The 23651-nt window shown below is 40.9% G+C and overlaps 2 protein-coding genes across 4 annotated transcripts in view; both read right to left on the bottom strand.

Moving 5' to 3' along the window:
• setx (senataxin) overlaps positions 1 to 23451 on the bottom strand; it is a 125491-nt gene extending 102040 nt beyond the window's left edge. Inside the window, exons 1-2 of the mRNA XM_028809064.2 lie at positions 22882 to 23451; positions 5703 to 5889 (exon numbers count right to left, since the gene is read on the bottom strand). Coding sequence (XP_028664897.1) covers positions 5703 to 5882 — 180 coding nt within the window. The 5' untranslated portion in view covers positions 5883 to 5889; positions 22882 to 23451. The remainder of the gene's footprint in view (positions 1 to 5702; positions 5890 to 22881) is intronic.
• Positions 1 to 23651, bottom strand: part of miga2 (mitoguardin 2) — a 532313-nt gene that overhangs the window by 361734 nt on the left and 146928 nt on the right. The gene's annotated exons all lie outside the window — the stretch shown is intronic.

Below are 23651 nucleotides of genomic sequence, written 5' to 3'. Positions count from 1 at the left end.
TGCCAGTCCCAAGCCCGGATAAATGGGGAGGGTTACATCAGGAAGGGACAAGTATGGTTTCATGCCAATAAAGAGCACCACAGATGCAATGTTTGCTCTGAGGATGTTGATAGAGAAGTTTAGAGAAGGCCAGAAGGAGTTGCATTGCGTCTTTGTGGACCTGAAGTGAGCATATGACAGGGTGACAGAGGAGCTGTAGTATTATATGAGGAAGTCGGGAGTGGCAGAGAAGTACGTAAGAGTTGTACAGGATATGTACGAGGGAAGTGTGATGGTGGGGAGGTCTGCGGTAGGAGCGACGGAGGTGGGATTACATCAGGGATCAGCTCTGAGCCCTTTATTTGCAATGGTGATGGACAGGTTGAAAGACAAGATTAGACAGGAGTCCCCGTGGACGGATGTTTGCTGAGGACACTGATCTGCAGGTTGAGGAGACCCTGGAGAGGTGGAGATCTGCTCTAGGGAGGAGAGGAATGAAGGTCATTAGGAACAAGACAGAATACATGTGTGTGAATGAGAGGGAGATCAGTGGAATGGTGAGGATGCAGGGAGTAGAGCTGGCGAAGGTGGAGGAGTTTAAATACTTGGGATCAACCATACAGAGTAATGGGGAGTGCGAGGTGAAGAAGAGAGTGCAGGCAGGGTGGAGAAGAGTGTCAGGAGTGATTTGTGACAGACGGGTATCAGCAAGAGTGAAAGTTAAGGTCTACAGGACGGTAGTGAGACCAGCTATGTGATATGGGTTGGAGATGGTGGCACTGACCAGAAAGCAGCAGACAGAACTGGAGGTGGTCAGAGTTAAAGATGCTAAGATTTGCACTGGGTGTGACGAGGATGGACAGGATTAGAAAAGGAGGACATTAGAAGGTCAGCTCAAGTTGGACGGTTGGAAGACAAAGTCAGAGAGGCGAGATTGCATTGGTTTGAGAGAGAACATGCAGGTGACGGGTGTAACAGAACAAGATGACGAGGACAGAAAGATGTGGAAGAAGATGATCTGCTGTGGCAACTCCTAACAGGAGCAGATGAAGGAAAAAGACGACAAAAGTAATTGGCACCCACCGTTCTTTTTTCCATAGTCCACTCTCTATTTTTGATTTAAGAATTTACAAAGAAAAAAAAATTTTTAAAAATTGACAATGGTATGCACAAAACTGAGACCCCAATCTAATATTTTATAGCACACCCCAGAACTGTAACCAAGCACTTTTCTGTAGCACTGAATGAGACCTCGACTGCTCTTAACTGACAATTTGGTCCACTCATCTTAAGAAAACTGAGCCCATTCTTAGGTTTGATGGGTTCCTTCTCCAAACTGTGAATTTCATCTCTTTCCATAGATGTTTTGTTGGATTGAGGTCAGTACCCTCATTTATCAAGCATCTCCAAATTACTCCTGCAAATTGCACTCAAGTCTCACTAGGATATAAATTTGTCCTACCGGAGAGTAAAACATGACAAGCACTCTACACCCACTGCCAGCAAGGAGTAGGAGTTCACGTCCAAGGATGAATGACGTCACGATTTTACAGCACCCCGAGGCACAAACCGACACTCATGATAGCGTTTTTCAGCTTCCTTGGAAATCATGATGATGCTTTGCAGTTTTCTAATACCAGGACTTCACCACAACAATAAGAACAACAAAGAGCCATGTGAGAACATTCAAGTGTAAGGTTTATGCTCCTCTCATGAAGTGCTCAAGAGCAGAGGTGAGCAACAACAGACTTGGACGGCAACACCATCCAATGGAAAAATCAGAAAGCAGTCTGAATTGACGCTGGATTATGGTCATTAGTGCAGAAATATTTCACTTCAGCTAACTTTCCATCTTTTTGACCAATTTGGAATGTAAACTGGTTGGGGTTGGAATCAGTTTGCCTGTTTTAGAGTGTGTAACACCCACTTTTTCCTACAAAGGTGGCGTTATTCCAATTTAGTGGGGATGACTTGTCCATTGATAGCAGCGTCTTCATGTGTATTTTGTTCATCTCCATCACATACAAATCTCAACAAATGATTCAATGGTGGCACAACTGTGTCTCCTAGTACTATCAGGTTTGAGAAGGGAGCAGCCAGTCACTAACGCAAAGCCACATTTGCACTACGCCCGGGGTTATACTCTAGGCCTGGGGACCCACTGTGGCTGCAGGTTTTTGTTCCAATCAGCTTCTGGTTTTAATTGGACTCCTGGGCTAATAAAAGTTAACTGTTATTTCCCCAAGTTCTGTGTTTTGGGAACAATATATTGAAATTAGAAAACTAAGTGTGTTAAAAAAATAAATATTAAAATGTACTAAGCATTTATGTCCCCCCCCCCCTTTAAACAATATTTTCATTCTACTTTTACTGGGTGTTCTAATTGTTTAATTAATCCATTTATTGACTAATTAGTAGGTCTATTGCTAAAGTACTTGCAGCCTTTCATGATTCAGTGTTGCTTGCCTAGGTGTCTGCCCTGTTGCTTGTTTTTAAATTATCACTATTGAGATATAAAGAAGGGAGCAAACTGCACAGAGAAATGGCAAAATACAATCAAATCAACAAAAGGGAATTAAGCATTGAAAACTACAGCAAAAATAATTTCAAAATCTCTCTAATCGATTTGTGTGCATGTCTGTCTGTTCCAGCATCACGTCCGAACGGCTCAAGCGATTTTCATGAGACTTGGTACACATTTCACATTGGTCAACTAAAAACACTGTTGGGTGAAATTAACCCTAACACACCCCCTAATGGGTATGATGGGGGGTGATCTTGAGGTTTTGTATGATTGTTATAATCCAGTTGACACTTGGAACGACCACCAGAGGGCAAACTGGAGGTGACTGCCAGCATTCATTATGTTTGAGCCAGCGCCCCTGTTGCTTTTCAAATTAAATACAGTTGGCCGGTTCAGAGCATCAGGTGGATGATAAAATACATACAAGACAAGTATATTAGTGAGTCTTTGTTTAAATGTATTTTTATCTTTAAATGTGGGTTTTTTGATGATTAAAAAAAAAGATAAAATAAAACAAAACAAAAAAAAAAAAAACACTATTTTCCTCCCAGGCAATGCTGGGTATTTCAGCTAGTGTCCTATAAATGTAAACCTCACGCTGCTGTGCTTTTGTGAATGTAGAATAAGACAACAAATAAAACAGCAGGTAATGAAAGGAGATCAGTGCTATCAGTTATCACCAATAAAGAATCTGGTGGAAGAAAAGGCCTGAAGAAAGACACAGTGGGCCCCCTGGACTGACTGAGACCCCCTGCTCTATTTGCCCACCCCAACTCTACTCAGACCATGGAGTTATCAGACTTGCACAGTTACACCGACCTCACAAGGCAACAGATGTCTTTTTGTTCATTTTCATTAATGCCTGCTAGCTTGTTAAAAATTTCTCAAACAAGGTTTCCAATAACATGTAAGCCCTGCTAAATGTACTTACATATTTTATTTGGGCTCTGAACTCAATGTTGTCGTTCCAGTTTATAAACAAAAAACCTTTAAAAAAAAAAAAAAAAAAAAAAAACAGTAATCCAACTTGTAACTTGCATTAGTGATTGTGGCTTAGAAAAATAGTGTAGAATGTTGAATCTCCGTTTCACTTGAAAGTATTTTAACTTGTACAACACACTTGAGTAACCTCATCTATAGTACTGTGTGAAGTTCTGCCCTCCAAACTACAGAAAAAGACATAACAGCACTAGAGAAAGGCCAGAGACAAGCAACCATACTATGAGTGGTAAGGAAAGACTACAGGAGCAGAAACTTTCCAGTTTAAGGAAACCAAAACTGAGATGACATGGATGTTTAAAATGGACAAAGATGACAACGTACACTGGTTCAAATGGCCTGGTCCCATCAAAAGTTTCATTTTCATTCCTACATTGGAGTTGCCTTCTATGCTTGATAATTTGAGTAGTCTTCTAGGTTTTCATTAAGTGATTCAAATCAAGATGTAAATCAGCCCTTTTCAATTAATGCACAAATCACAGGATTTCATTCCCCACAATCCACAGTGCATTAAATGTATGTGCTTTATAAAAGTAGGCTAAACCTGGAGAACCACATCACTCTTTATAATTCCACATTAAACTGTAAAATGAAATTAAATAGTTGTCTCTAAGATACCAGCTTTATGATTAAATACAATCTAACTGAATCAGGGTTCAACATTCAAGTACTCAATTGTTATATGAAAATGAATGCAACAGTAAACCAAGACTTACCATTGTGCTGGCCATGAGAATGGCAAGGCAAAAGGGCAGAAAGAAAGACTGATGTCAAGCACCAGAAAAAGAACTAACTAGAAAGATCAAAAAGCCTGGCATCAAAACTGAAAGCGAAATGCCAACTTGTAGCTTAAAAAAAAAAAAAAAAAAAAAAGCACTTGCTACAAAGAAAACCATTTACGCACAAGTGCTTAGTCTTTCATTTCTTGTCCACAAACTTGGAGTGCAGGAGTAAATGGACTGAACTTTATACTTCTTGAACTTTGACAAACTGCTTAGTGTGGCCCCAATTGTCATTTTGTAGCAACTTGTTAGCAAAGATCTACAATATAGTGACACGTAAGAATTCCAAGATGGCATAAGGGGGAAAATGCAAGATAACTACAGTAATCCCTCGCTATATCGCACTTTGACTTTCGCGGCTTCACTCTATCGCGGATTTTATATGTAAGCATATTTAAATATATATCGCGGATTTTTTTGCTGGTTCGTGGATTTCTGCAGACAATGGGTCTTTTAATTTCTGGTACATGCTTCCTCAGTTGGTTTGCCCTGTTGATTTCATACAAGGGATGCTACTGGCAGATGGCCGAGAAGCTACCCAACCAGAGCGCGTATTACGTTTTAAATAAAACTCCTCAAATATATTGTGAGCACGGGGGCTGTTCGCACCCCTAGAGGATATGGCTGCTCCTCAAAAAACGCTGAAAGATTACCTTCACATTGCTGTCATCCTTGCTGGACTTACATATGGCTGCTTTGTCAAGCGATATGCTTCCTGCACGGTGCTTCGCATACTTAAAAGATCAAACAGCATGTATTGATTTTTGATTGTTCACTTTTCTCTCTCTCTCTTGCTCTGACATTCTCTGCTCCTGACGGAGGGGGTGTGAGCAGGGGGGCTGTTCGCACCCCTAGACGATACGGACACTCATCTAAAAATGCTGAAAGATTATCTTCACATTGCTCCCTTCCGGCTTTGTCAAGCGACATGCTACCCGCATGGTGCAAACATTCTCTGCTCCTGACTCCTTTGAAGAGGAAGATATGTTTGCATTCTTTTAATTGTGAGATGGAACTGTCATCTCTGTCTTGTCATGGAGCACAGTTTAAACTTTTGAAAAAGAGACAAATGTTTGTTTGCAGTGTTTGAATAAAGTTCCTGTCTCTCTACAACCTCCTGTGTTTCTGCGCAAATCTGTGACCCAAGCATGACAATATAAAAATAACCATATAAAACATATGGTTTCTACTTTGCGGATTTTCACCTTTCACGGGGTGTTCTGGAACGCAACCCCGATCGAGGAGGGATTACTGTACATTAAAAATAAAAAAGAATGCAGACGAAGTAACAACAACAGATGAATTCTGCAACCTAAATAAAACTCAAAATGGAAAAACTTATAAAATGGCAAACCAGCCATTGACAGTCCCAGACCAATCAGCGATTTCATCAGTGAACATTTTCCCCTTTCCATTACCTTGTGGAATGATGGCAGTTGATCTCTGGCTCTGTGATACTCCACAACACACTCAAAACAGAAGCTAAGATCTTCATTGGCGGCTTCCTTTTCCTCTGTAGAGAGAGTTCCAGAAGCGTACCTCTTCAAAAAACAAGTGGCCTCCTGGCCACCAGGGGTACACCAGCGACATGTGCTCATTTTCCTCCTACCAAAACACATAAAAACAAAATTCATAAAATGTTATCTTTAGAGAGACAAGAAGTAAATAAATGAGCCCACTTAAGGCCTATCTATATATATATTATATATATATTATATATATATATATTTCAGCATGTCTGTCTGTTGGTTGGTACGTTACATCAGTGTTTTGATTGGCTGAACGAAGCACTGGGAAGCAAGTGACCAATCAGATTAAAAGAAAAGCTGAAGGAAGTCACTCGACTGAAGAAGACGAAAATGCAAAAAGAAATAAGATTTTGGATATTTCAAGTGCTCAAACTACAGATCAAGAATTGCCAAAAACGAAGAAACCAAAAAGAATTTTTACTGAAGAACAAAAACTGTGGAATAAACAGTGACATGCAGTACGACAAGCAGCAAAGAGTGTTCAAATCTCGCAGCAGAGACAAAATGAACGCCAACGAGTTGCAGCTTACAGAAGCAACCGCACAGAAGAAAAACACAATTGGTTCATGAAATTGAGCGTCTGCGATTGCAACAAAAACGTTCTACTGCCACTGAAATTGAAGTTGCTGAAAGACGTGAACATGAACCTCAACGACAACAAAGTCGGTCAAACGCAACTCAAGTTGAAATTGTTGAGAGAAGAGAACAAGAATGTTTACGACAACGAGAGAATCGTTTAAATGCAACTGAAGGTGAAATTGTCGAAAGAAGAGAGCAAGAGCGACAAAGACTATGAGAAAATAGACTTCATGAAAACGAGGAAGATGCAAATTCAAGGCGTCAACAAGATCGCATTCCAACTCGAGAAAGTCGAGCAAATGCGTCTGAAATTCAAGCTCAACTTCGAAGAAACACTATGTTGCCTTATCTCGAGCAACTTCAAGAAAGAAGATCAAGCTCTTAGTTTGAAAAGATTGCCACGAGGATCAAGATGGTCTTTGCATCAATAATGTAGTGTACCCAGGGATATCCACTTAAATACTTGAATAAACATAGTTTACGTATTCGTTAAGTAGGCATTGATTGTGTTAATGATTCATAATTTTATTTTGATAAAGATAAGTCGTTCATTTTATGACATGTAACACTTTCATACATGACTTAAACTAGAAACAACTTTCATTATGTTTATTATTGCCTTGGAACTAAGATCCATACAGCTCAGGTAGTAGAGTGCACACTACCCTTGGTCGGTGGTTCGATCCCGGATGCCGGAACAAAGTTAGGACCTAACACCACCTACTGTCCGCCTGGGTTCGAATCCCGATTCGTCATGTGGCACAAATAAAAAACATTTTATTACTAAATTTAATCATGGTACAAATAATTTTGCACTTAATGACTTTTACCCTGCAACACTGATAAAAGTCGCCTGCAGCCTGTCCTTGACGGGCACGACTACCTTGTTTTCAAATAATTCACTGGAGTTGTGTTGGCAAGATGAGGGAAACAAATGGCATTTCTATTCCATTACGCTAATATTTCTAGATCTTCTCTACCATACACTTAAAAAGATGTATTTATTATGGTGTTAATACAAGGGGGTTGGTGATCATTAAGGGGGTCCTTATTTAGTAGCTGTATGCAAAGGGTGCTTACAAAATGAAAGAAATGAGAAAGTTCAAGTTTCAATTTCCAGCGTCAATATAGCACTCATCGCTCCACTTAGATGCCATCTCCTAGGTCAGGGGTGGGCAAAGTCAGACCTGGATGGCCACACTGGCTGCAAGTTTTTGTTCCACCCAGTTGCTTAATTAGAAAACAATCCTTGCCAATGCAGCACTAAACAAGCCATGAAATGGAGTTCGCTCTGCCATGTCAGGTCTTTCTCATATCCTACATTTTGCCCACTCGCCCCCCCTTTTAAGGATATCATCCATAGGATTTTCAGTCGTTCACTTTCTCTCATCACTTTCCTTCCAAGTATTTAAGCCAAAAGGTGTACGATAAATACTCACAGATATAAATGGAAATAAGCTAAACGGAGAGATGCTGGTTTCTTTTGTCATTTGCATCCTATTACTAATAAGGAGCAATTAAAAACCCAAGACTAAAACAAACAATAAGGGTTCAACATCTTAATGCATTAGACAATGACAATGAAGCATAAGTGTTACCTGAGCAATAAGTGCTTCTTATTAAGCAACTGGATTGGAACAAACACCTGTAGCCACTGCTTTGCCCACCCCTGGCCCAGGTTCACCCTGGACACCACAAGTACCAAAGTAACTGGCAGAACAGAGACGGCTTCACAGGAACTCTTAGATTGGAGTCCTCCTGGTTATAAAAGCGGACAATAAAAAGCAAGTCTACAGTGTCCTTGGTTGTGGAGAAATCTTAGAAAAAACAAATTCTGACTGCCTTTTGGAGACTCTGCTCAAGACTTTATTGCACAACATAGAAAACAATTGCGGAGCACATAAAGCCTGTTTCAATTCATGAAGCGAGCCCCGAGTGTCCCGAGCACCCCAAATATATTACAATTCTTATCTCTAAATGCCTCCCTTCCAGACTAGGTTTCCAGCATCTACTGTATGGAGGTTCTCATGATGTTTTCCCCACTCAGCACCTTTAACCATAACAATCACCAGGTGTCCCAGACCTTCTCATAACAATATTTTTGCCCCTGGAGACATCCCCATAACAGTCTTTTCATAACAATATTTTTGCTGGCAGGACATATTTGCCATCTGGCGATAAAAATAGAGGAAGGGGATCAGCTGATGCTTAAGGTCTAATCCTGGGCTGTTAAGATCAATGGCCTTTCAGTTGTTAATCAACTCCCAACTTAATCATTAAGTTGAGGAACAATTAAATTGAGATGAAGGGGACCCACAGATAAAAACTAACTTGACTGGACTGCCTAATTAATAATTCAATAACTGATTACTTCAATAAATAATTACTTGTTGCACTAGCGTCCAGTAAGGCTGAGGGTAACATGGTAAGCGGCTGTGCCAATGAGCAGCAGCGCACACCTTCACTGAGAAGAGCCAAGCTGCAAAACAACCTTGACATGACACAGGGCTTCACACTTGAGAGAAAAGGAAAAACAGGACAAGCCTTTAAAAATTGCTTCTTTAAGTTCACTCCTATGTACTAAAAGATCTTAATAATAATATCTATTATCACTAAGCTATATAAAGAAATATTGCAAATGCTACTGTAAAATATGTGTGCGCGTGCTAATATAGAAAGCCCATGAATGCATAAGTCGTGGCACACAGCTGCCCAGTGGTCTGACGGAGGCCAACCTGCTGCTTACGTCACATGTTCAGGAAAAAATCCTAGCTTTCAATAATCAACTCTTAAGTGTCTAAAGTGTTCAAAACTAACTAATATCAGAATACATTGTGTTCAATTATATTGCCTAAGCTATTAATGAACTCAGATGCTTCTCTTCTAAATGCCATTTAATTGCTTATATAGTACACCCCCAAAGTTTAGGAACGTAACCCCCGCAGAGCACCCGCGATAATACATTACCTGAAAAGAATGTAAAGGTTAACCCGTCTACTGCTCAGTACTGTACAGCGATGTCTCCTGAAGTGCTCAAATGTCAAATACTGATGTTACCGCTATATGTACTGTAGTTCATGCAAGTGTGTTTTCATTGCCAGAAGCCTTAGAAGGTGCGGGCGTTTCAACGGCCTCTTGAGGCTTTAACCCTTAAATTGCCACATACTTGGGGGGTTAATGCATCCCTGGACGCCAAATACTTTTTGCTGCACTTTTAAGTAAACGTCACAATTCTCAAAGAAAAAGTGAAATTTTAATAGAACACATTTTTTCCCCATGCAAAGAGCATCATAATTACTGCAGCACTCATTTTTACACACTGCTAATGAACTGTAAAAACTATTTAAAAAACTATTTGTACATATTATTGTTCCAGGTGCAACGGATGCCATGGATGAAATCACAGAGCCAACTGCGCTTGAACTGGCAGCATGCAAACACACAGAGGTACACGCAGACGCTGTCTCAATCTCAGAGACAGTGAGGCTGCAGGGTGTCACGCTTGGGTCACAGAATTGCACAGAAACACAGGAGACTGTAGAGACAGGAACTTTATTCAAACATGTCTCTTTCAGACGAAAAACGAGCTCGGTAGGCAGTTAGTTTTCAGTTAAAGAACAGACAAAGATCATAGGGGAGCACAACCCCCAACAGGAGCAGAGGATGTCTGGGGGAGGAGAGAGAAACAAAGCAAAGCAATCGGCCAAAAAGGGACAGGAGCTGTTCAGCCTTTTAAGCAAGCGTTTTCCCGTAGAAAAATGTTATTAGTGAACAGCACTGGTTGTTAACGAGTTTCCTTTTAAAAATTTAACAACGATGTTTCTGATTTAATAAACTTTTGCCTGGCAGTGACAAGGCACACAAGGTCCACATTTGACTCGTCCATTATAAACTCGGCCCTACAGACCCGGGCTGAAGAGCAGGCGTCTCCTCAGATGCCATGAGCCCTTAAAAGCAGGCCTCTCTTTTTTTTCCTGTTTCATTCCCAGATTTAGTGTCTTGCAGATTAATTACAAAGCAAAAGCAAACTAATCATTTTAAGATATGCAGTAGATGAAGCTCCAGAGGTAATGATTCACATTTTCAATCTGTAAACGTTTAAGAATCTTTGGAAATACAGTTCCATCATTACAATTACAGGACTTTTGGCAGATGTGATCTTTATAGAGATCTGCAACTTTTGCACCTTTTCACAGGCAGCAGCAGCAGCAGCAGCAGCACGTCAGTCTCGAGTCTTAATGACATTTTAGCAGAGCTTACAGTCAATGCACCATACTGTCCGAAAGCAGACCAGGACATTTTAAAAAGGGGGTCTGCCAAACAGTGTGTCATGTCATCAGTTTGACGGGAGAGACCTGGCAGTACTAGAAATACTTTAGTGAGGCTGCACCACTAGTGATGAGGGTCAAGTCTGCCTTCTTCAAGATGCCTGCCAGGAAACAGCAGGTAGAATAGCTGCTTCAAGTCAGTCGCATACCTCGCTGAACATGTTCAGCGCTACGAAGAGTTCTTTCTGGCCAAGAACACATCAGCTCAGGCTGTAATAAATACCCCAGACCCTAAAAGTGAAGCTCACCTTCATCTCAGAAGGATGCACCAAACTAGTAAGAGCTCTTACAATTCTGGAGGCTCTCGCTATCCTAAAGCAGTCTCTGCATACAGCGCCATGGAGGATCTGGGCTCCTACCTGATGAATGGAACTGCAAAATAAGGTTCACTTCTGCTAGTGTGCGGTTTCATTAATAGGAATGTAAAGTGCCATTTCATTAGTGTTTGTTTTGTAGCTGTTACTACATTCTTCTTACAATAAAAAAAAAAAAAAAATCCAAATCAAGGAAAAATGAAACCGTGAACAAATTCCATATCTCTTAAGGATTTTCTTAATGACAATAAGGCCTTTCCTTTTAGCAGCTAGAGGTGCATTGGCCCCAAATATCACAAGACTGAATTAGAACTGCCTGGGCGTTAACACCAAGCACAATTTGGGCCAGGAGTTCCATGGAATTACGATTAAGTCCAAGTCAGACTCTGGGTGCGGAGGAAGCTGCGTTACAGTGTTAAGTCCAGATAACTCTAGGCATGACAATAACTCTTCTGTTGTGAAATAACGTCATGCTACTTTATGGCAACTTCTACCTCATCAGTACTCGGGAGTGAGGTGGAGTCTTCAACCAAAAACACAAAGGCAAACTAAAGCTGTAAAGCCAGTTTTAGAACAAGCGGAAACTGAACCATTAAGTTGAATTGAGCAATAGTGACGACCATATGAATTAGTCATCAGATACGGACACAGATTGTGAAACTGATGCATATGGCATTGATGAACTCCACTGATGTGCCTCATGACTTTGGCTATGTGAAGCTTCAGAGTGGTACAACAGAAGCTATGTGGCACAAGAGCAAGGATAAGAAAAGATGTTGGCCCCATAAGCACTGCTCACAATGCAGCAAATGTCAAGGTTTGTGTCAGGGGAACTGTGGAAGTCACCAAGCCTTGCACTGTGACAGCCTGTAATAACACAAGGGGTGTGTTGATCATGTGGTTCAGATGCGAGTATTTTAACATTTCCTGATATTTTATTACCGTTGGTTGCACAAAGAACTCACATCTACTGTCCGGATTACAACATCGGGCTCTGCACTGGCGACGTTCTTGTGTACTAACTCTGCATCAGTACAGCAGTGGTCACTGTTTATGGGGACATTTGGGTATTCACAACATGGTTTTGGCTCATTTTTTGGGGGGTAAACTGAACATTAAGGAGGCTACTAAATTGGACATGGCGAGTGTTCAGCTCAATTCACACCTCTCAAGTCTTCAGAGAAGATCATTGAATTTCTAGCTTTACATCTTTGTGCATTCTGTATTCTTGTGTACCAATTCCACAGTCTGCAAGTCATTTTGCTTTTTAAATTATAAAAAGATAAGGAAGTAGCTTCCTGTCATGCACACACACTTTGTTCAGTTGAGTTGTGTTCATGGAATGTATGTTGGTCAATTATGAAGGCAGTCATGGCAACTGCAATCCTAAAGATGCACCAAAGGCCGAGTTGATGTGATCTTCATTCCTGCACAGCTCATGGAATACCAAGTTGCTCAGCTTCATGCGCAGTAAACAAAGCAATGGAACACCAGCCAGGATCAGTGATTACATTCAGCTGCAGTGTTCAAACTGGCCATTCAGAAAGGGACAAAGTGTACAAAAGGTCACCTCCATGTGAAATATAAATATGCTCTACATGGCAAAATAAAGTAACCCAAATGAGACAACTTTGTATTTGAGAAGTTTTATTCATTGTGAAACAGCACATTAATAATCTACATATACAAAATGACAACACACACACACACACACACACACATTTGTACATATTCAAGGCATTTTTGCAAATTAAAATATGAAAAATTGTAACTGGTCATTGGGGGGGGGATAACCCAACTACAGACAGAAGGACCGACCCAGAGCACAGCAATCAATGTCTGCATCACCTGGAAACACAAGGAAGACTCATTGGAAGAAGGGGCTTTGGGACTACTGTATGTACAGCGGATGGCCTCTGTATGGGATTTCAACTCGAATTTCAGTAAAATAAGAAAATAAAACCACAATACACATGGCAAACCATTACATAATAAATGTATAAATTAGGAGTGGGCAATAAACCACTTCAGCCAGTGTACCACATAAAGCTCTGCTTGCAGTATGATTTGAAAAAAAAAACAAAAAAAACAAAAAAAAAAAAAAACACCCTTTTACCAGTATGCCAAAAATTAAAAACTTTTAAACATTTAAATGCAAATCTGTGCATGCAAAAACCAAAAAGAATGTGTGTGTTGGTGTCACGGTGGATGGATATCTACATGAACGGAATTCCTGTTACTACGATTGGCCAATTCCAACACCATCCCCCTCCCCCCCCGTACTTTTTTTGACATTTTTTATATAAAACCCTAAGCTCCTGCCTAACAAGCTATGGAGAATCCTTGTGTTTCTTATTAAGGTGGTATTTTTACAGTTAAATCTGCAGACCACCAGTGTTATATTTTCAGTTTTATTAATACTTAAACAAAAAGTAAATATAAACATTATATATACTTAACTAAAAAAAAAAAAATACATCATTTAGCAATGATAGTGTACTAATGATATCTATTATAAAAAGAAAACCCTATCCTGGAAAGCAAAAGCAATGCGACGATACGTGATCTTCTCGGAAGACATTTAAAAGACCCACAAGACCAAAGAGACTTGCCACGGTGCGTCTCGCGGGGACCGTAAACGTGAGACTTGGTGCCAAGAGATTGTCCCAGGGCCATAGCAAAAAGGACAGCGGCTGTACAGGCTTTAATAAGATCAAAGCAGTAGCCTGCCCCCCAACCCCCCCCCCCCCCCGCCGACAACACGAACAGCGTTATACATCCTGCAAGGAACAATTTATTTCTGGCCCCAGGTGTGGTTAAAGTGTAAGTTTTGTTTTTACAACGTCACGCGAGACCAGGCAGTGAGCCATCATTTAAAACGAGTCCACAGACCTTTAACCAAGCAGTTGTTGGATTGCTTTTGGCAGACAAGCATCATGTGCTCCCAGCTCTTAACACGACGACATGCGACAGGCAGAAGACACAGCTCGTAAGCAGCAGAAAGACGGCAAATGATCCAAAGACGTATCCTTAGCGTGTGTTCAGACGACCCCCCCCCCCTTCACAATACGTCTGGCAAGAAAGATGTAACCACGCATGTGGCCGAAAATAAAGGACAAGTATTGTTTTTACAAAAGTTTTTAAAGTAAAAGTGAAAATAATGCATATGTAAGAATTCAAGAAAATAATCTCTTTAAATTGTAGATTGACTGCCTAAAATAAAGTCATCCCTGATGACTGGGGACGTGGGAATGAGGGGTCCTTTCATATGATTAGCACCATTTCAGATGTGGAATGGCAAAATGGGGAGGCAGCTTGATGAATTAGGTCTCCAGGACTTAAAACAAATCCAAAATCATATTATGTGATATTATCTAATGTGAAATTCTACTCCGTCCTTGTAGATTTTTTATTTTTATACTGTATTGAGGATTTATTCTGTTCTATGTATTGTATTGACCCCCTTCTTTTTGACACCCACTGCATGCCCAGCCTACCTGGAAAGGGGTCTCTTTGAACTGCCTTTCCCAAGGTTTCCTCCATTTTTTACCCTACAAGGGTTTTTTTTTTTTGGGGAGATTTTCTGGTCTTCTTAGAGCGTCAAGGCTGGGGACTGTCAAGAGGCAGGGGCTGTTAAAGCCCATTGCGGCACTTCTTGTGCGATTTTGGGCTATACAAAAATAAAATTGTATTGTATATCCGGTAAACCAAACACGGGGGTGGGCAAGCGACGCGAGCAGGGGGCGGAGCCCCCTAGTGAAAGAAAATAACACTTGTCATAATTACAAGCCATAATTCTAATCAAATGTTCAAAAAAAATGGTTAACATGCTTAACAAGTTTAAACACAAAAACTTTACACAAAATATTCTTAAAGGAATACTCCAACTTTATAGTGAGGTTTTCATGTAGAATTAGAGGAAATATTGTGTGTCCGATTGCTGTGAAACTGTCATATGCCACTTGGTATGACATTTGTAAAAGCAATGCTGATGTATGTGATGTGCTACCTGTTGAAATGGAAAATGAAATGCATTATTACAAATGTATGTGATGCGCCATCTGTTGAAATGACACATGCAAAGCATTTTATTACTACAACTGTTTGATCCTCCATCTGTTGGAATGATAAATACAATGCATTTTGTTACCACATGCATTAGAAAAATCTAATTGATGGTGCACTGCCAATATTAACACTGAACTCGCCCAACAGAGATGAACCTCCATACTTATTAACCTTAAAAGGTCTGTATTTGTGCATCAATCTGGATTAGGGAATCCATTCCTGGGCTCCCGATTAGGTCCTTCAGCACCATAACTAAGGATGTCAACAAAAGCTACTTAGACCGTGTTCCTACTGGACCCGACTGCAGGCATCAGATCAGACGAGCGCCCGTGTGTCATTTTAGTATGTTTCTTTAAGAATCCACACTTTCATATTCTAGTGAATTTTACCATCGACAAAAACCTCTGCATTCCTCTCCTGATCCCAGCATCACTGCTGTTTTAAATCCATTTTACTGGTGCTTAAGAGTTGGCAACAAACATTTTCATTGGGTATACAAGAGCCAGAGGATATGGCATAAGTGAGTTTCAAAGAAAAAAAAAGTTTTACCAATAAACTAAAAATTAGCAGAGAACTTGTAAACACATTTCAATGCAAGTTGTTGCATGCAAAAGGAAACAGGAAATGTGATTTTTGGTGTATCAGAGTCCTAAAGAGCTCGTATGTGAACGGTGGGTAATAAGGGAGCCTACCACTGTAGTGTGCCAGGAGGTTCAACCCGATTGGTGAGACAATGCAAACAGGATAGGAGGGGGGGCACGAAGAAACCACAGCTTGCAACATATTTGCTTGCAGCAGCAGCAACTTAACCAAGCAAAAGAATGAGGGAGAAAGAACAAAGTTGTACTTTACAGTCAAAACTGTTTGGGTAGAAGTGGATTAGTGAGGGTTTGGATGGGACGGATAAAAAAGGCTGCTATGTTAACTACATTAATCATTCTATTAAATCAGTAATAATAAATTTTATTTATAGGGGCACTTTCCATTTCTCAGCAGCCCCAAAAGGGATTACCCTCATTGGATGACTGAAGCGGGAGCAGGGGCTGCTGGGAACAAGAAAGGCCAGAGGGAAAGTTTAAAAGTGTCCAGCAGAGCAACAAGAGGGCTGTGTTTTTGTGTAACTGGTCTGCTGGGTCTATGGAAAAGTCAATTGTGACCTTAACCATTTCCCATTAGGATGAATGGACGGTCTCATGCTTGCCTGTCACATGTATAGTAGTGGATTAGTCATTGTGTATCTTCAAAAGGAGCGCTCCTGCAACACTGCTCAGGACTACCAGAAGAACGGTTTCATTCATTTATTATGGAAGCTGTTCCCAAGATTGTCATCTTCACACCAAACCATTTCATAGCTTTTGCCACATTGGACTGTATAAGGACATTGTTGGGAGTATTTATTGTTATGTTACAATGTTGTATTGACGTAGGAGAAAGGGGAGGTTTGTCCAATTGTTGTTGTTTGTATTGGGTTCACCCCCCCCCCCCCCATTTAATATTTTCGTTATTCATTTGCTGGTTTTGTGTCTCTGCCTGTGAGCAAGTGCAGGTCAGGCCAAGGCCGGGTGCATTCCTGGAATCTCCACCAGGGGGAGCTGCTGGGAAGGGCTGTCCCTACTTTCAGGGGCCTCCGACTGACCTGGAAGTGCTGCCCTCCTTGATACCGGAAGTATTCCTGGGTCCAGCATAAAAGAGGCCACCACTGTCCACAAAGTACTCAATTGGGAGGAGGTGGATAGAACTGCATGGAAGGTGCAGAAGGAGAAACTTATTACTTGTTGTACATTCTGGAAAGAAGGAAACTAAAACCCTGTGGAGGTATTGTGTGAAATAAACACTGAACCCACGATTGCATTCTGTAGTTGTGTCTGGAGGTTGGGGAGCTGCAACACCCCCTAAAGGTCTCCGATTATTATTACGAGACAACCATCTGGTCTACATCTGGCCATGACGGAGAGTTGTTCATCTGATTTTTTTTTTTTTTTAATAATGTGGACTTAAGTGTTAAGGATGTGAGCTGTTCACCTCCCCCAACAGAGTAGGGGCACCTCATACTGCTGCCAGGTATTCCAATGGTGGTGTTGTGGGGGCTGTGGTCATGCTATGACTGCAGGTTTTTGTTCCAACCAGATTCCTAATCAGTGACAACACCTGATAGCACTCCTCTCATTTAATTACTTGGGATTTGTTTTCTCTTTTATTCTACATTCAGAAAAGCATAGCAGTAGGATTTTTACATTTATAAAACATTCAGAAATTTCTGCTTTTGCTGGAGATTTAAATATTTAACTCTTGATTATATTTTTCCCCCCTTCATCTTAATAATGACAAAAATGAGCAGAGCAGACACCCAGGCAAACGACACACTGAATAATCAAAGGCTGCAAGTACTTTAGCATCAGACCCATAATTAGTAAATAATGGGTTAAACAAACAATTAGAACACCTAGAAAAGTAGAATGAAAATCAAGATGAAAATATTGTTAAAAAGAAAATGCATTATTCCCATACAACTGCTTGGCACATTTTTTGAAAGAGAGAGAGAAAACCAAACTGTTTTCTAATTTCTATATTGTTCCCAAAACACAGAACCTGGGTAATAACACAATTAGCCCAGCAGTCCAATTAAAAACAGCAGCTGGTTGGAATAAAAACCTGCAGCCACAGTGTGCCCCCAGGACTGAGGTTGGGAAACACTGGTCTAGAGTCAGATCTTAAAAGTTCACGTCATTTCAAACCAACAACAACAATGCACAATACCATCACCTTCGGAACTCCGGTGGAAAGATACTTGTGCATTACAAAAAAAATTAGCATTTAAAATTCCAACAAAGTATAATGTTCTATTGGCACAAAACTAAAATTAACTGCCTCCTCATAAAATGGATTTGAATAAAAGCCTACCAACAGGAGATTAGAAGTTATCAATTACTTTTACACATTCTAACCCGGCATCTGACCAAAAAAAAAAGGCAAGCAAATGAGATGCCCCAATAACCACACAACACTGACTCAGCCTTACAACGTACTTTTCGTACAGCATTTTTTCCCCCCACTTAAGGAATACAGCAAACGTTAGATCCCTTACAACTTTACAAGATGCTGAAAAGTTAATTCACACTTTTGGTTTTAGTGGGCCAGATTACTGTAACACACTCCTTTCAGGACCACCCAAAAAAAGACATCAGTTGCAACTAACGCAGAATGCAGCTGTCAGAGTCACTAATTTGGCTACCTGTGCCAATTCAGAATTGACTTTAAAATACTGTTAATGGTTTACAAAGCCTTAATCTCACTCTGTCCGATATTCAGAATGCCTGTCACCTTACACTCCAAGTCGTAACCTTAGATCTTCAAATGAGTGTCTGCTTATAATTCCAAGAGCCAAACTTAATAGAAGTGGTGAGGCGGCCTTCTGCTGTTATGCATCTAAAATCTGGAAGAGCTTACCGATAGAAACTCACTAGGCTAACATGGTGGAGCATTTTAAAAATAACTGCTAAAAAAACATTTTAACATGGCTTTCTCATAGCTACATCTTAGTGTATCCCTGTTAAACTATGTGCATTGAATCATCATCAAGGCTGTGCAATACATACTAATCCCTACTATTCTTGGTTCTTTTTCCAGGTTTTCTGTAGTGCCACCACCATCTGATCAAAGCACCATGAACTCCCTACATTGATGGACTGAATGCAGTACCCCAGATGTCCACCATCACCCAGTGGGGGCTGGGCAGTCTGTTGGCCTTGGAAACCATGCAGATTGTTTTTGTCCTCCTGACCTAATCTTATCTGTTTCATATAAAACTTTCTTCATCTGGAGCCATTGTATTTGTATAAAAATGTGCTATATAAATAAATGTTGCTGTGGCACTTAGTGTTAACAGTACACTATAAATGCACCTTCAAAGAATTCATATGTAAACAGTAAGCATTTCCAATCTATTAATGTGCTGCTCTATAGTCCACTAGCAGCATGTCGCATTGTGCAAGCATGTAGTGTGCTGTATAATGTGGCACGCAATTGTGGCTTGCCTGTACCTTTAGAGATGCGATGTGATGAACCCGACACTGACCTAACAAAGCAGACAGCGTTGCAACTTCGTGCAAATATAATTATCAGAATGTAACAACAGATAATCAGATGTAAGTTTTTTTTTTTTTTTTTAACAATTCATTTAATTTGTGGTCAATATCACATAGTACAGCCCTTAGATCACTGGCCACATCTTTTATAGCATCAACTACTGTACTGCTTTTTGTGACTGCACAACAGAATGTTAGCACACAGCCAGCAGCCAAAGATGCACCATCACAGTCTGAAGTCACATCCTAAGCACAGGGGTCAGCTTGTGTAATATTGCCAGAAAGAGAATAATCAGACGGTGGGCTGCGACTCGCCTTCTACATGAGGACACTTATCTGTGAGCACGGTCTTTCAACTGCATTTCTGGCAACACTTAATGGTTGACTAACATGTATGCCATTGCTGGAAGACCCACTGATCTGTACGCCTTGACACACCTGCATAGTCGGTAATGTTCTGTAAACTATGCCTTTGGCACAGCTAAACACAATAACTCCTATCTGCCAAATCATTCACCTAGATTGGGCGAGTCATTTTACATGGAGAAAACGCACATGTTGCACACCACTTCTCATTAAGCAGCAAGCTGTGTAGCACACGCCACACATTTCTTGGACTGTGTTCATTCTGGGGTCCCTCTGTAGGTGGCTGAAGTATGTAGAACCTCCTAGTGAATCATTTGTGTCCAGTGAGCTTATACTTTGTCATTTACATCATTTAGAGAGGGTAGGTAATCACCCCAAATTAATTCTGTTCCAATTCAGGTAGGAATCATGTGTTACACTTTTAAACCCTGAACTTTAGATGCTTTTGGACACCAATAACTAAATTTTTTATTAATATTTTTAGCTCTAAAGACCTCCCAGCACCCCATACAGGTGCATTTTTCCCCTATATGTGAACTCCAAGATCAATTCAGATTTCATTATTCAAACCAAAACTGATTTAGCCGAGCAAGGGGCCTCGGTTTGCAGAAACTGAAGCAGAACCGATTTCAATGAACATAAATGTTAAGAGCTTACCGACAAAACTGTCCTGCTTAACCCACCTTTCATTCTTAACCTTCTGTAACACCAGTCAAAAAAAAAAAAAAAAAGTGTAAAAGCCTTGCACTCTAAAGCATTCACCTAAAAAAAAAAAAGAATACTCCACCCAAAATATTTATGTTACCTCATTTAGTTTGTAATGAGGATTGAGATTTTTTTTTTTTTTTTTATTTAAATCCCATGTTTTTAAGCATATCAGAGCTAATTAAGTTGACTTCAATGGAAGTGCACAGTGACCAAAGCTGGAAACAAAATAATATCAAAACATCCATTTTATAAAATATAAAAAAGAAATAGCCCACTTTATTCAGGTCTCATAATCCATTCAAAGTCATCTAGTCCAATACTCAAAAGTTGCAAAAATGCATTCAATGTTCAAAGTATTGTTAAATGAACCCTCCATTAAAACAAAATTAGCCCACAACCAGGAACCCCATTCACATGGGGGACACATTTTTGAACAGAAGACCTGCCTCTCCCCTGACAAAGAGTTCAGTCTTCAATTCAAATGCACAGTACTTGGGGAATTCGGCCTTGCGGTTTATAGTTTGAGAGGACTTTTCTGGTAGTAGTAATAGTACTAATAGTTAATAAAAAAGTGCACATTTTCAGCATAACAATAGACAGTGTAATTTGTGACAAGATTTTTTAAATATATAAATGGACGTTTTTCACATTGTGTGCTGCTAAACCAGTGGTGACCATTACTGACCTGTTCAATTGGAATGTTTCATTTTTAAATTTCTCCAACGTTTTTTGGGGTTACTACTACAACCTACATGAGTTAGTCATTTTTGGGGGTAGAGTGTTCCTTTAAGAAATTGGCAATGCTAACAAGTAAAAACAGAAAAGTATGAATTTAAAAAAATGGTTTTGGATTGTATCCAGTTGCTTGCTGTGCATGAAGTTTACACAATTTTTTCAGTGTCTTCTGGAAGCAGGGTGGTCCAGTTTGGCTTCACTCATCAAAAAAAAAAAAAAAAAAAAAAAAAAACGCGCTGATTAAGTTGAGTGACAAGTCCAAATTGGTTCTGAATGCCTTTGAATGTGTGGGCCCAATGACAAGACTGGCGTAATATCCAGAGCAGGAAACTGTTGTATCAGATACTACCAGGATAAGCACTCAACACCCCTAGAATCCTGAACTTAAAGTAGATCTGATGTTCTTAATACAGAAGGTTCACTTGTACAGAACATCTAAACTCGCGTTATGCAAACCGAGTGTGAGCGAGGACTGTGCACCACTCCTAGATCAACTTCTTTAACGCATTCACTGCTACTCCATCAGCACGACCTACCCCAGGAGGTTTCTCCGTTATCTTTGAAGGACATGAACTCCTAAACCACGTTCAGCACTCATAAGGAAAACAGTTAAAATTATACATCAAAACAAAGTGGGTTTATCGATTAGATATACAGGGTACGGTAAGATGTACAGATACATTTTGGGTAAAAGACGAACAGCCAAGGGAAATAAACGCAACTCACCGATTTAACATAAAAGGTTGTTTTTTTGTACCTTTAAGCCAGTGCTTTATCTTTGTTTTCAGCCCCCCAAATTCTTCCAAATCAAAAATGTAACAGGGCCAACAGATCACTGCCTAGTGGGTGGAAAATACATATAAAAAACAAATAGCTACCTATTCAATCTCATAACCAAACTACTGTACGTCACTACGTTCACGAGGAGAAAGTGAACAAGAAAACGAAACTGAGGATAAGCGCAGGTCTGCCCTTCGTCGAAACCCCTGCTACGGCGGTCTTCATGCCCATGAATATATGGAGTTCAAACAGAGTCAACATTTTCTACAAGGCGTTTGTGCTCCTAAACCCTACTAAGCATGTGCGAGATTCCTGAAGGCGTCCGTTAAAACCATCGGCGAGCTGGCAAAAGGAGGTTCAAATGACAGTCGGGGTTTCGCGCTTTGTGTGCGTTCAGACCCTCTCGAGAGGTTTATTCACGCAGAGGCCTTCGAGTGTTTGGAGTTTAATTAAATTTGTCCTTTCCGCATAAAGTCTGCTGGTACTTTCAGGCTAAACACACACACGCACACGCCCCCAGCGCACGTGCAAACACGGAGGAGTCTTACAGAACAATGCCACTCCAGTACTTTAAATGTGTGCTTTGTATTCCTACAGTGGCCTTCCGTGTAAATACAACGACAGGACGTTATTTTTTTTTTGTGTCCCTTAGGTACTTACGGTCAGTGAAATGCAATTAAACGCGACTCATTTGCACGAAGGTTTGCGCACCCACGACAGTGCATTCAACAGCCGAAATATTATTGGAACGCGTTATTTCATTCGGGCGACGACCTCCTCCATTCGTTTCATTCCCGGTCCTCTTCTCCACTGCAATTTAAAAGTGCAGGCCGCCCAACTGCAGTTCTACGTCGGCTCGCACGCTCTTCGAACTACTGCGGCGTCCCGCCAAAGAAACGAAGCTTCAGCATCGAAATAAAACGTCGTCCAAGTCGTGCCAGCTGGGACATTTGCACTCAAAAAAGCGGGAAACAAACAAACCAGCGCAGCGTGTTGTTAAGGAGGACGACCGGCCACTAAAAAACTGCATGCGTAGCGGCTTCAATTTGGAGACGCGCACCACTTGAAGTGACCTCTGGCAGCGGGAAAAAGTTGCCCATCCTACCTTCTGTTACTTGTTACTCCAGTACTCCTGCCCGGCTGGCACACTCATACAGCTGTCGCACCATTAGTAACTGTTTTCCTTCCCCCCGGGATTTTCTACTCCTCCTGGATCTCCTCCACTTCACTACAGTACTGTACTGTATATGTGTATGTCTCGTTCCCTTCTCCGGAAAAGGAATGACGTGAACTGCACGCCTAAGCGGACCGCCCTCGTCTGCTTATCTGCGCCTCGTGCTGATAGTAACCTTTTGAGCGTCACTCGCACTGGGCCAATCAATCGACGGCAACAGGTTTCCCCGCCCATTCATCGCACCGGTATTGCATTGGGACAAGAAATTAGGGGGCGGGGACTGAGAAACCGCACAGCTAGGACGACTTTATTTGATTCCCCGCGGCTCGCAACTACCAATGAGATAAGGGGAGGAAGGCGAGCGTTTCCGTGCCAGCCTTTCCTGTTAACGAGAGACCCCCGGCGAATGATGGCTTGGTGAGGGCGTGGAAAGGATGTGCAGGTGGGCAAAGCAAATGACTGCAGTGCCAAGAAACTATGGAGGGTCGCGCAATGCAGTCCCACTGAGCTGAAGTTAATCGACAGATCAGGCAAGAAGTGACAGTGCACTCTGTTAAGATAACCAAGCAACGATCGTATTAATTAGATATTAGCTATTTAATGTGTTACTTGGTTATGGTGGTGGATTGATTTATTTGATTTCATAAACAGGAACAACTTGCAATTGCTGGTATTCCTTAGAATGTACACCACAGAACTGG

This window comes from Erpetoichthys calabaricus, chromosome 9 (genome assembly GCF_900747795.2).
Source record: "Erpetoichthys calabaricus chromosome 9, fErpCal1.3, whole genome shotgun sequence".
Classification (NCBI taxonomy): domain Eukaryota; kingdom Metazoa; phylum Chordata; class Cladistia; order Polypteriformes; family Polypteridae; genus Erpetoichthys; species Erpetoichthys calabaricus.
Note: the sequence above shows the minus strand (reverse complement) of the source record. Positions and strands in the feature narration are given on the sequence as shown.